Source organism: Spea bombifrons, chromosome 3 (genome assembly GCF_027358695.1).
Source record: "Spea bombifrons isolate aSpeBom1 chromosome 3, aSpeBom1.2.pri, whole genome shotgun sequence".
Taxonomy (NCBI): domain Eukaryota; kingdom Metazoa; phylum Chordata; class Amphibia; order Anura; family Pelobatidae; genus Spea; species Spea bombifrons.
The window spans coordinates 38,976,059-38,989,410 of NC_071089.1; the positions used below are offsets into that span (position 1 = coordinate 38,976,059).

At 39.7% G+C, this 13,352-nt stretch overlaps 1 protein-coding gene across 5 annotated transcripts in view; it reads left to right on the forward strand.

Annotated features, from left to right (window-relative positions):
- The window catches only part of LAMA2 (laminin subunit alpha 2), a 349,942-nt gene that overhangs the window by 90,897 nt on the left and 245,693 nt on the right, over positions 1 to 13,352 (forward strand). For all 5 annotated transcript variants that reach the window (XM_053458972.1, XM_053458973.1, XM_053458974.1 and 2 more), the window contains exon 5: positions 12,923 to 13,102. In XM_053458972.1, coding sequence (XP_053314947.1) covers positions 12,923 to 13,102 — 180 coding nt within the window. The remainder of the gene's footprint in view (positions 1 to 12,922; positions 13,103 to 13,352) is intronic.

A 13,352-nucleotide genomic window follows, 5' to 3' on the forward strand; every position in this document is an offset into this window, starting at 1 on the left:
GATACACCTGAAATTAGATAGAAATAACTTTATTATATTGTATTATTTTTCAGTCAAAACTGGTAGCCAGGTTTCCATATTGTTTAACTGTTTTTTGTACACACGAAAATGTACTTCATTATTATCTAAGATTACATTATTAAGAACATGTGTACACGTATTAGGCTATTGCTCTCAAAAACAAGTTGCTAAGACCCTTCCCATTGATGCTTATGGTACCCTAACCAGAGACAACTTGGTGAGCGTTTAACATTAGTACTATGAAAAGTCAGCTTAGGGCACCTATAAATTAATGCCATTTGAAAATATACATTTACAAGGCCTTCTGGAGTATGGGAAATATTGTATACTTTTATAAATAGATATAATTTGTTGTGGGAAGTTTTATTTACAAGAAAAGTAGTACTAGTTTTACTACATCATTTCTTAGGTATAAGTTTTATTATTGGTTCAGTCACACATACAGTGTCTTAAGTGTGCTTTTTAAAACATGTTTTATTTATAGATAGATGCATCCAACACCCAATAAAGAAAGCTATACCTTGTGTTTATATGTCCAGATATGTGTCCATATATATATAAATATATGTCCATATCTGGGAACCATCTATACTTGTGCTTCACAGAACTGTAGGCAAGGGGCACATTCAGTTCTTGATGATAGCCAGCATAAGTAAGTCAAGAGGCCCAAATCTCGGTAAAGGATACTGAAGTCTGATGAACCACCTCTCGACCTATCCATGTTTATATGGTCCATGATCTTATGGTACACTTGAAAAAAATGGGTGGATACATATATATAAAACCGTGTTTCTACCGGGGCTCATCTGGCTTAAACAAGAGAATGACTGGGTTTTGGGAGCAGAAATATTAATGGGCACAAAGGAATAGGCTTCCCGGCACCTGACTCCAAAACCCAAGCAAATGACCGCCACATATGAACATATGATCCATAACCATTCCAGCATAAATGCATAGAGGACAGTGGCATGTGGTATTTCACAGATCGGGTGGTATACCATCTGAGCATTGTTTTATAGACTTGCTAGTTCAGCATTACACATACAGGGAACTGCTACGTAGCCTCCGAGATATGTGCCCAATGTCTCCCTCCTAGCCCCCAAGATCCTCCCCGTGCTTACTTATATAGGAAGAAGCCTTATGATAGCATATGGTTAAAAGCAATTGATACAAAAGGGAAATAAACTCTATAGGGTTGCTTCAATATTTTAATTTTTAAAAGCATCCTTTTTAACCTCTGTCTAAATGAAAGCTACACAGTTGCTTACATCTTAAGAGATCTCTAGTAGTTAAGAGAAGCAGGAGTGCTTCTCACAATGTAGAGTGTTTGGCACCGAGGTGGCTCCTGTATGTGGCACCCCCTCACTTTAAAATGTAAAAATATTAAGTAGTCAAGTGAGTGGCACCCCTCACTTTAAAATGTAAAAATATTAAGTAGTCTGCCTGTGCCACTTCTGCCCTTTAAGAAACCTGCTTGTGTCACCCCTGTCCCTTAAGTAGTCTCCCTGTACCACATCTGCTCCTTAAGTAGCCTGTCTGTGCTACATCTGCCCCTTAACAGCCTACCTGCCCCATTTCTGCCCCTAAACACTTATACAATGCCTTCACTCACTCATTCATTCAGGTGTGGTAGAGTGGAGGTATGCAGCTTGGTTAACAGTAAGAATCATCTGTACATTTTGTTTTTAGTGTATTGTACATTACATTACATTCTCTTTATACAGCACTTGCAGATTCCGTAGCGCTATTACAATAGGGATGAATAAAATTAACAATGATATAAAAATTGACAATATAAAATCTACTCTGCTACCTCTGAGCTACTAGTGATCCATGAGGAATCTGCATTTTCAGTATTTTAATTTTTGTTATGTTAAACAATTCCTGCAAAAGTTAACCTGGGATTAAGCCTTAGTATATAGTAAAACGAGGCAACAAGCCAGCCTCTTAAAGACCCATGACGTATCAGAAATATTATATAATTTTTGCATGTGCCATACAGATATAATATCTGTTTTTACTGGGGACACAAATGAAAAAATGCATTCTGCGGTGCAGCTGTTATTTTACCCATATATTACACATTTTTACACACATTCCTTATAATTTTTATATTTGATAATGCCTAATGTGGATCAGCTTATTTTTTTGGCCATCAAAATCCCTCTTAAACTACTGATGAAGAGTAAGAGTCGGTCTCATACATCTACCCTAACGTGTATTATTGTTTTTTTTCCCTCTGTTTGTACTCTTCTGTTAATTTGCAAACTGGGCATAAACTTTGGTAAGCTCAGGGTTTTCTTACACAGCTTTATGGTATGTTGCACTTGAGGTTTTCCAGTACAAACCTGTGCAAACATATATTTCATTTCTTTTAAACAGATGTTTTTCTTCATCATAGTTTTTATTATAGCGATGCACCAGATACCTTTTTATTGAATACAATATTTAGATGGTTATACTGCATAGTGAAGTAATAAAGTTATAGTTTAACATCCCAGTTAATAAATATGCATAATGCTAAGAATACGTATTAGTGGTGATGGAAAATGGCATTTAACATCTAGCTTTTATAAAAAGATTTCTTGCCTGGTCTGTAGAAATGCACCAAATGGATAGTTGAGCGCTCAATCTAGTAGAAAGGCCATCAAACAAGTAATGAATGAAACACATTTTCATTCTGGGAAAGTCAAATCCATTTGCCATTCTCTAGCAAATTATAGGAGGAATATAGATGCAGCTAGTACAATAAGGATTTGTAAAAGTGACAATATCATATACGATCATTTAGAGAGATGAAATGGTCGAGGTGCAGGGGAAAACTGGGCAGGGAGTAGGCATGGGAATTGGGAACATGACTCTCCCCTGTTGTTAGAAAGAAGAAACTGACCCAGAGAACCTGAGATTCCTTGTCAAACTCAGAAGTTCCCAGCAATGGTCATTAGGAAGCCCAGAACCAAAATGTTAGACAATTACCTCTGTAATTGTGTTTTGACCTTCAAGAGTCTTGCCGGATAAGGTATTTCTCTAGACACGTGCAAATTTGTAATTACCGTATTTGCTCGATTATAAGACGAGGTTTTTTCCAGAGCAAATGCTCTGAAAAATACCCCTCGTCTTATAATCGGGGTCGTCTTCTAATCAGACCCCAAAAAAATGGCTGGGGCCATGCTGCTTACCGGTCGCGAGCAGCGTCTCTTCCGTTAGAAGCAGGAGGACAGGAAGCTTGTAGCTTCCTCACAGAACTCTATCTCCCCCTCCCTCCTCTGGGGGCGGGGCCAGAGAAGTTGCTGGTACAGCCGGTCCCCTGCAGAAGTCTTCGAGTGAGAGATCTGCAGTTCAGGTAAGGGGGTGGGGGAGGGTTTTTGGGTAAGTATGTGTGATTAATGTGTGAAGTATGTGTGATTAATGGAATGAATGAGTATTTAAATGTTTGTGAATGTGTGTTTGTGTGTGATAGCATGGATGTGTAAGGGGGGTGGGGGTTGTAGCATGGCATAGGGAGGCTGTAATCCCACTACTATCACCCCCAGGTTCCAGCATGTACTGGCTGCCTTGGCTTGATAGGAGTGTGATTGCTGTTAGCAGCAATCACACTCCTATCAAGCCAAGGCAGCCAGTACATGCTGGGTTAAAAGGCATATCATGGGGCTGAGTGGCATATAGGGGGTTAAAATGCATTTCTGGACCTCCAGAAATATGCCACTCAGCCCCATGATATGCATATATACCTCCAGAAATGCATTTTAACCCCCTATATGCCACTCAGCCCCATGATATGCCTTTTAACCCCCTATATGCCAGAGTGGCATATAGGGGTATAAGGCATATCATGGGGCAGAGTGGCAAATAGGGGGGGTATAAAGCATTTCTGGGGGCAGAGTGGCATAACTGGGGGGGGCAGGTTGGCAAATAAAAGGAAATTTAAAAAATATATTTACATGAATTAATATTTACTGGTAAAACTTTTTTTCCTATAGGGTCGTCTTATATTCAGGCTTTTTGTTTTTTTCCTAAATTAATATTTTGATTTTGGGGGGTCGTCTTATAATCGGGGTCGTCTTCTAATCGAGCAAATACGGTACTTTTTTAGATGTAGGGTAGGCACCCTTTATTATGTTACTAAATAATTAAATACTTAAGAGTTAAGTTAAAACTAGTGGTTCCAAATATAACCACACTCCTTTTGAGGAAAACAATACATGTTCAATTTAGGCACAGATCTCCAAGCCCAAATAACATACAGGCTTTAAAATTGAAGACGATAGATGTTATTTCCACATAACCTGACATATTTAGAAAATGTTTAACTATTGCCAGACAGCAGGTTGAAGTACCTCTGTTCCACACTGACCTGGTAATGAAACTTTGTGATTCATGAAGTCCAGTTTGTATTCCTCATGTTTCCTTTTCAGTAGCATGGAGAAAAGCTAAAGACACAGGTTAATAGTGATGGTTTTTTAAAAGAAGCGTGAAAGTAATTTTGCTGGCTATATTTAAGGTACCAGTTTTATTTAACCCCTTAATACTTACAATTCTTATGACAGAAGCATGGCATCTTCTAATAAGGGAAACTTCAGGCCATGTTTCCAGGGTCAGCAGTTTCAATGAAAGTTTTATTTGACTGAGATGGTGATAGATGGAACAGCCTCCCATCAAAAGTATTAGAAGCTAATACAGTACTTATCGTAATATCCACGGTATAGGCATAAATCTACCAAGGGTGGATTAAGGTCTGAGTCTCTACATCAGGAAAAATGGGCAGACTGGATAGGCCAACTGGTTCTTATCTGCTGTCAAATTCTATGTTTCTATGCCAGCATCACTGGCTCCAGGAGTAACACTTGTTGATATATGTAATCTTTCCCTAAATTGTGTTTTTAACAGAAAGATTCAACAAATCATGCACTACATACACTATATGGACAAAAATATTTCATCCCTGCCAAATATTCCACAGTCAACTGTAACTGGTTTTATTGGAAAGTGGAAGGGTTTAGGAATACCAGCAACTCAGCCTAGAATCAGAAGACCACATAAAGTCACAGAGTGGGATCAACAAATGATGAGGCTAATGGGACTTAAAAGTCTAACGCAGTGCTGATTCTGTAGCTAAAGAGTTCCAAACATCCACTGGCATTAATATCAGCACAAAAACTGTGCGGTGGGAGCATCATGGGATGGGTTTCCATGGCCAAGCAGCTGCATGCAAGTTTCACATCACCAAGTTCAAGCCAAGCGTTGGATTAAGTGGTGTAAAGCACGTAGCCACTCGACTCTGAAGCAGGGGAAACTTGTTCTCTGGCGTGATGAACTACGTTTCTCTGTTTGGCAGTCTGATGGGTGAGACTGGGTTTGGCCAGGATAACGTTACTGTCAGAATCAGGAACAGAGCAAAGCGCAGGTTGGATAAGAAAGGTTTTAATGAACAACAAATAATAAGCATACAGTCCCAACAAAAGGAAAACAGCAGTGTAGTCAATCAAACAGTTCCAAGGTCAAAGGCAGGCAGCATAGGTTCAAAAACGAAGTCACAGTTCCAATATAAAGGGCAAAGGAATCCAAAAAGGGGAGCCAAGGGTCAAATACCGTAAAGTCACCTAGAATGTTCAAAATCTTCTGGAAGTAGGTGATAGGGAATCCACAAGAAAGACAGCTCAACTAGCAAGCAAATTGTGAAGGGGTTATTGGGTTTTTATAGGGTCTATGATTAGAGATCTCCTCCCCTTCACACCTGATTACCTCCTCTGCACACTTGTTCCCCTCCTCCACACACCTGGTGCCCTACCCTTGGTATGAGAAGGATATGGGTAATGGGTTCTGGCTCCTTCCTTGATTGGCAGTGCCCTCCTGCCTCCCTCCGTCCTCCGGACCGAAGGCATGCCCCCCCCTGCCACGAGGAAAGCGCGCTTTTTTCAAGCGCGGCGTGCTGCAAAATCAAGGCCGGTGATATGGCCTTCCCCGGGGACGAGCGAATGCGCCACGAGGAAGCCGGCGTCTGGAACCCGTCCCCCGCGACGGCGATCCTCCCCGCGAGGTAGGTGGCAGTCCCCGGTCCTGACAGTTACCTACCTGACTGCATTGTGCCAACTGTAAAGTTTAGTGGAGGAGGGATATTGGTATGGGGCTGTTTTTCAGTGGTTGGGCAAGGCCCTTTACTACAGTGAAGGGAAATCTTAATGATTCAGCATACCAAGACATTTTGGACAATGCTATGCTTCCAACTTTGTGGGGACAGTTTGGGGAAGGCCCTTTTCCATTACAACATGACTGTGCCCGAGTGCACAAAGCAAGGTCTATAAAGACATGGTTGGATGAGTTTGGTGTGGAAGAACTTGACTGGCCCGCACATAACGCTAACCTCATCCCCATTGAAAACCTTTGTGATGGACTGGAATGGAGATTGCGGGCCAAGCCTTCTTCAACACAGAAACACTCTAAAATCTTGCCAAAAGTCTTCCCAGAAGAGTGGAAGTGAGAGTGTAAAACAGCATGAGAGAGTGAATGAGGTCCGTAGGAAAGGTGAGGTAAGAGATTTACTCGCCTCGGGCGCAGCATGTATGGGCAGTTGTGTGTAAGGGCAGTGTATGTGTATATGTGTATTAATGGGCAGATGTCCCTTACAAAAAAATTACTGCAGTTTTTCTGAAGTAATACTGCAGTTTTTTGGACATGAAAAAACTGCAATACTGCACTTTTACTGCAGTATTACTGCACATTTACTGCAGTTTTACTGCATTTGTACTTCACTGCACTGCAGTGTTACTGCACATTTACTGCACTTTTTTTTATATTGGAAACCTACAGTTGTACTTCAATGTACTGCAGCTTTATTGCATTTGTACTTCCGTACAAAAACAACTGCAGTAAAACTGCAGTACAGTGAAGTACAAATGCAGTAAAACTGCAGTAAAAGTGCAGTATTGCAGTTTTTTCATGTCCAAAAAACTGCAGTATTACTTCAGAAAAAATTTAGTAATTTTTTCGTAAGGGGTGTGTAAAGGCAGTGTAAATAAAATAACATCTGTAAAAAGTAGCTAGGGGACTCCATTTTCCTTTCTTGCCTCGGGTGCAAAAGGATCTAGCTTGTGCCCTGGAGTGAATGAAGGTGAGTGAAAACAAATTTCATTTCCGAACGTAAAAATTATAGGTTTTAACAGACAACGTGTAAGCTGTGCAGAAGGGTGCAGAAAGGTGTGATATTCATATGGTTAACAGCAAGTAGAAACATCTGCAGACTAGATTGGGTGATCATTTCTTATATGTTGTAACTTCTATCATTATAAGTTGAGTTGGGTAGTATCAGTGTTTTTTTTAATGGTAGTGTATCAAAATACCTTTTACATATTATAAAAATGCAGTAACTTGAAAAACAAAACATGCGGCTGATTGCATTCTGTCTATTTCATTTCCATATCCATTGTTTTTAGCTTTCATATTTCAAATTTTCATAAAAAATTACAGACATTCTAAGTGCTACAAAATATATCAAACCGAGCTGCAAGTTAAAGTATGTCATCAAAAAACAGTTAAAAATAACAGTATATAATGGTAGCTTTGATATCACCTAGGCTTTATGTTCCTAGCTCAGTAATATGACTGGCACTGAACCAGATCAATAATACTTTATTACCAGATGGGAAACCCAATCTGGTGATCATTGTGAATTATAAACCAATAACAACTTCACTGTATCAGCAAATGATTGTATGGAAATGAGTGTAGGTGTTTTAAACACAAAATTATAAAATGACAAATTCTAAAAAAATTTTGCAATTCTAGGAACTTGTGTAATTTTACAATATGACGTTCTCGACGTTCTCAACGTTCTCGGGGCATGGCCCTGAATGTACACTAAACGGCCGCGCGGCCGCCCATTTAAGTGGCTGATTCGGCCATGCCAGGGCCGTCTTTAATGCCCGCACACCGAAATGCCATTGCAGCCGATGTGGCTGTGAGCCCTTAAGCGGCGGTAAGACACACTGGCCACTTTAAAATCATTAAGCGGCCAGCGTGCCTGCACAGTGCCGCCCAGTGTCCTGTTCAGTGTGACTCTGCCCCCTTGAGCGGCACGTCACATCATCAATGTGATGGGCCGCTCAAGGGGGCAGAGTCACACGGAACAGTTCCTCGTGACAGGTAGAAGAGCACGTTGGAGGACAGCAGCAGTGAAAGATGTGGCAAAGCCATATTCAAAGGGTGGGCTGCATTGGGACAACAATTAAATACAATGGGGTACAATGGGGGTGGCTAGGGGGTATAAGTACACAACAGGGTGGTTGGGGCACCACATAAATCAATACACAAAGGGGTGGCTGAGTTCAATATACATGGGTCAGTCATTAACAATGCAAAGGGGGGCACCAATACACAAGGGAGGGGGGCTGGCTTGGGACATCACATAAATCAATACACAAGGGTGTTGGGGCATAATGTACAAAGGGGGCTGGCTGGGGGCACAAATCCACATGGGGCAATACATGGGGATGAGGTTAGCCTTATGTGCGGGCCAGTCAAGTTCTTCCACACCAAACTCATCCAACCATGTCTTTATAGACCTTGCTTTGTGCACTGGGGCACAGTCGTGCTGGAATAGAAAAGGGCCTTCCCCAAACTGTACCCACAAAGTTGGAAGCATAGCATTGTCCAAAATGTCTTGGTATGCTGAATCATTAAGATTTCCCTTCACTGTATTAAAGGGCCTAGCCCAACCACTCAAACACAGAGCCTGTCCTGGTGTGTGTGTGTGTGTGTGTGTGTTTGGCTGTCTGTGTGGCAGAGCCTGTCCTGGTGTGTGTGTGTGTGTGTGTGTGTTTGGGTGTCGGTGTGGCAGGGCCTGTCCTGGTGTGTGTGTGTTTGGGTGTCGGTGTGGCAGAGCCTGTCCTGGTGTGTGTGTCTGGGTGTCAGTGTGGCAGAGCCTGTCCTGGTATCTGTGTGGCAGAGCCTGTCCTGGTGTGTCTGTTTGGGTGTCTGTGTGGCAGAGCCTGTCCTGGTGTGTGTGTTTGGGTGTCGGTGTTACAGAGCCTGTACTGGTGTCAGGGCGGGCTGTTTGGGACAAAATTGGCTCACGCTGGGCTGTTATCTTAATGTTAATGTTATCTTGGTGCTGGTCGGGTTCTATGTGGGCAGTGTGGACACCAGGGCTGGTGAGCTGCATCCTGTGAGCTATGCCTGTAATTTAGGGGGTTTTATCTATACCTTTAATGCAGAGTTTTTATGTGAATTCCAATTCATATATACCTGCAAAGCTGGGTTTTGTGTCATTTTGTGGATCTGTATCTGCTATGTTTTCATACATTATTTATGTTTACTTGCAAATATAGGATTTGTATGTCTTATTCAATTGATCAATACCTGGAGTGCTGTTTCCATGTGTTGTTTATTTGATCTATACCTTCAGTGCTGAGTTTATATGTGATTTCCAGTTGACCTATACCTGCAATGCTGGGTGTATGTGTTCTGTTGGTTTATACCTGCAATGCTATGTTTCCATACATTATTTAGGTATACCTGCAAATACAAGGTTTTTTATTGTCTTATTCAGTTGCATGTGCTGTTTCCATGCGTTGTTTATTTGATCTATACCTGAACTACAGGGTGTAAGTAAAAGAGCGGTATGGTTTAGTGAATGAGGGGACAAAGGGATGATTACAGGGGAGAGGACCTCTCAATGTCACGGTGCAGTCAGAAGCACTGACTCTCACGGTCTTCCCCTGATCTGTAGTCAGTGTGGCAAATATATTTTTTTGGTGTGGTAGCGGAGGGAGTGATTGCATGCAAGGGAGCATTGAGCGGGGCCCAAGGAAATGCTTGGGTAGGGTCCAATGTTTTCACTATAAAATATATTGGCAACAGGGTCTAATATTTATATATATATATTGGCAGCAGGGGCAAATATTTATATATATATTGGCAGCAGGGTTTAATATTTATATATGTTTTGGCAGCAGGGGCTAATATTTATATATATTGGCAGCAGGGTTTAATATTTATATATATTGGCAGCAGGGTCTAATATTAATATATATCGGCAGCAGGGTATAATATAAGTATATATCCGCAGCAGGAGCTAATATTAATATATATCCGCAGCAGGGGCTAATATTAATATATATAGTAAGCAGGGTGTAATATTTCTATATATCGGCAGCAGGGTTTAATATTTATATATATATATATTGGCAGCAGGGGCTAATATTAAAGAATGAAAAATAACTGCCAGTTCAGCTGTTATTTTGAAATCATATTTCAATCACTTCAAAGAGATAAGTACATATGATGTAGTTAAAAATGCACGTCTAAAACATGGCCCCCCATGTGCCCCCCCTAAATATGAAAGCTGGAGACGCCACTGCTTGGAATATTCATACATAGGAACAAGTAGAATGAGTAAAGTATAACATAAAACAGCATAGAAAAGGCCAGCATAGAAAAGTCACTTAAGTCTGGACTTAAGGGGCTTCTTCAGAGAGTAAAGGACCTCTGAAGTCCCAAAAGCTCTTGGGCAGTCTGCTAATGAGATAATTTTGACACACACAGAACAATCACTATTTTTTTGCATGGAAAGTTGTCTAGCCTGTAATTTGAACAAATATGCTAACACACAGGTAAAATTATATTTATCATATGTCTCTGTTGTGGGAGTGGAATTGTAGTATGTGATGGAAATTATCCTATATGCTAATAATTCTAAATTCTGCCACATTTAGTATATAATTAACTACATTCATAATTTTATGACCTAACACTCTTCTATAATGGCACGCACTATGATGATAATCAAATATAGTCCTAATGGAATTGAGCTGTTGAGGAAAATCACACCCTTTCCACTAAGGCCGGTCAGTCTAATACTGCTATTAGAATAAACACATTAATTATGGTTTGTTATGCTACAAAATAGTGATGTCAAACCTAACATCAATGAATGGAGTTCTACACTAATGCTGTAATTTTTTTTTAAAGATTACACTTTAATTTATACGTTGAGGAAGTCTGTAATTTATGTTTTAGTCAATGCAGGATCCATGTTTATGTGTAGATATAAAATATAGAGATCATTAGCTGGGCTGGACACATGAAATACTCAATATGTCCAATACAATCACTGTCCCATAAGAAAGTATGGTAACATTGGTTCATCTAGTATCCAGTGTGCAGCGCTGGCATCCAGTACCTCCAACTTTAATCAGCAGATTGATCAGACCAAAAAAAATTGATTCCATGGGTTGGTTCCATGCCTATCCATAGGTTCTTTAAAGTTAAATTTAGCCCCACTAGCCATCCTATGGGGGGGGCAACATAGGTAAGCTGTTGTGAATTGTTAGCCCCCTAACTTCTGCACATAGAGTGGGGTTTAAAAGGGCACTCAAACGTCTCGAATTTATTTACATTTTAAAACATTTCATTTTTCTGTAGTGATTTTCCAAGTCACTTAAACTCAACTGCAGCTCGCAAAACATACACTTCCATCAACTCATAAGTTATTATATATTAATGAATAAGTGATTAAGAGATTACAAGCGGAGTGTGTCAGCAGAGTTAAAATTTAACTTAACTTCATCTTCATCTTCATTAGTCTTTAGTCTTCTGTAGGAAAACTGTCATATAAAATCTTTGCCATGGTCCCAATATTGTTGGATACAGATAATAAGTTAGATTTATTCTAAATCGTTACATAAATTAAAATGCCACAACATTTTTAAAATGCAAAGCAAAAAACTTCAAGATAAAGGTTATTTCTAATGTCTAACAATGTGTACACCTTTGCACATACACAGTCAAAACTCATTAGACAAGTATTACAAACCCACCCTTGTTGCATCATTTGGGAACAACAGATAGAGTAATTTCCGACACTGTGCACAATAAAAGCTGAAAGCTATTGCAATTTGTCATTCCAACAAGCAACTAGAACTAGAAGGTGACACAAACAAGCAAAGTAATAACGTGGAGCAGAGGTCCCATCAAGAGCTCAGCTGAAGGGTATAGTTGTCAATGACACAACAATATTTGCTTAACAGTTCATTAGGCTGACATTTCCCTAAACTCTTTGGGGAATGACGGAGTGAGGAAGAGTATGACAAGCGCAGCCTATGACATTTCAGCAGAAATGTAAAACATGGCATTTAAAACAGATCTGTACTTATTAACAATACCCAGTCAACAGACTCATGATGTTGCTTTTAATTGATTGAAGTCAGGCACATATTGCACTGTGATGTGAGTTTCTTGCAGTATGAAATACAGCATGATTATTATTTAGAACATTAATGGAGCTGTCTGAAATAAGATTGAACAATCAGAATTTGTGTTTTGTTTAATTCTGCGTATATACTCAGTGTTTATAGAGAGGTAACAGAGTATGCTAAAACTAACTAAGATTATAATGTAGGGAAAACTACATTAAAAGAAAAAGTGATTTATATGAATAATTGTGGCTTTTTTTATTTGGCGTGTTTTAACAAATAATTAAAGCACCACTTATTCTCTCTGCTGCCAAGGCATTGCAAACATTGGCATGAACACATTGCCCTTTGATGTCACATGCCCACTGCTGTCTTCAACTGCACCTGAGATTAGAGGATCTCCCCAATCAGCTATTTATCCCCACTACCTCCAAAACTGAAACAGTAGGGTAGATTTTTTGGACAGTGCCCAAAAATCAAGACTGTTGCATGAAAACTTGGACACATGTGAGGTATGCTATAGCTTGCTTTACTGATCCCTTATGCTCTTCAAGAGCATCTATTATAGTATGTAGGAATGGCTAACATTTAGAACAGCACCTGTTTAAAATGATAATCGGTCACCCCTTCCTCACTTCAAACACCACAAAGTTCCCATTGATAGACTTCTTCATTTGACTTTTTGATAACGTACACTTTCCTTGCTTTCTTAGATTCACACTTCACTTATTACTGGGAGACCAAGTGCTGAGGATCCTTCTGAGACTCTTCTTAATTTTACACTAGCTCGCTACATTAGACTAAGATTACAAAGAATTCGTACTCTTAATGCTGATTTAATGATGCTAACTGAGAGTGATCCAAAAGACCTTGATCCTATTGTTACAAGAAGGGTAAGTAAAAAAACTGATATATATGTAATATGTATAACATCATTATATATACCATCATCTATTTTCTAGATCCTCAGCTGTCGTTATAATCGATATTAGAATATCTTTTTTCTCTTGTAATTTTCATTTTACCTGTAAACATTAGCAAACTAAACCACTAGAATCTGGGTTCAATCTGCCCAGCATTTGACCAGCACCTGTTATTTAGTACTTTACACTAAAGCTGGTGTATTTTTTATATTTTTGTGAC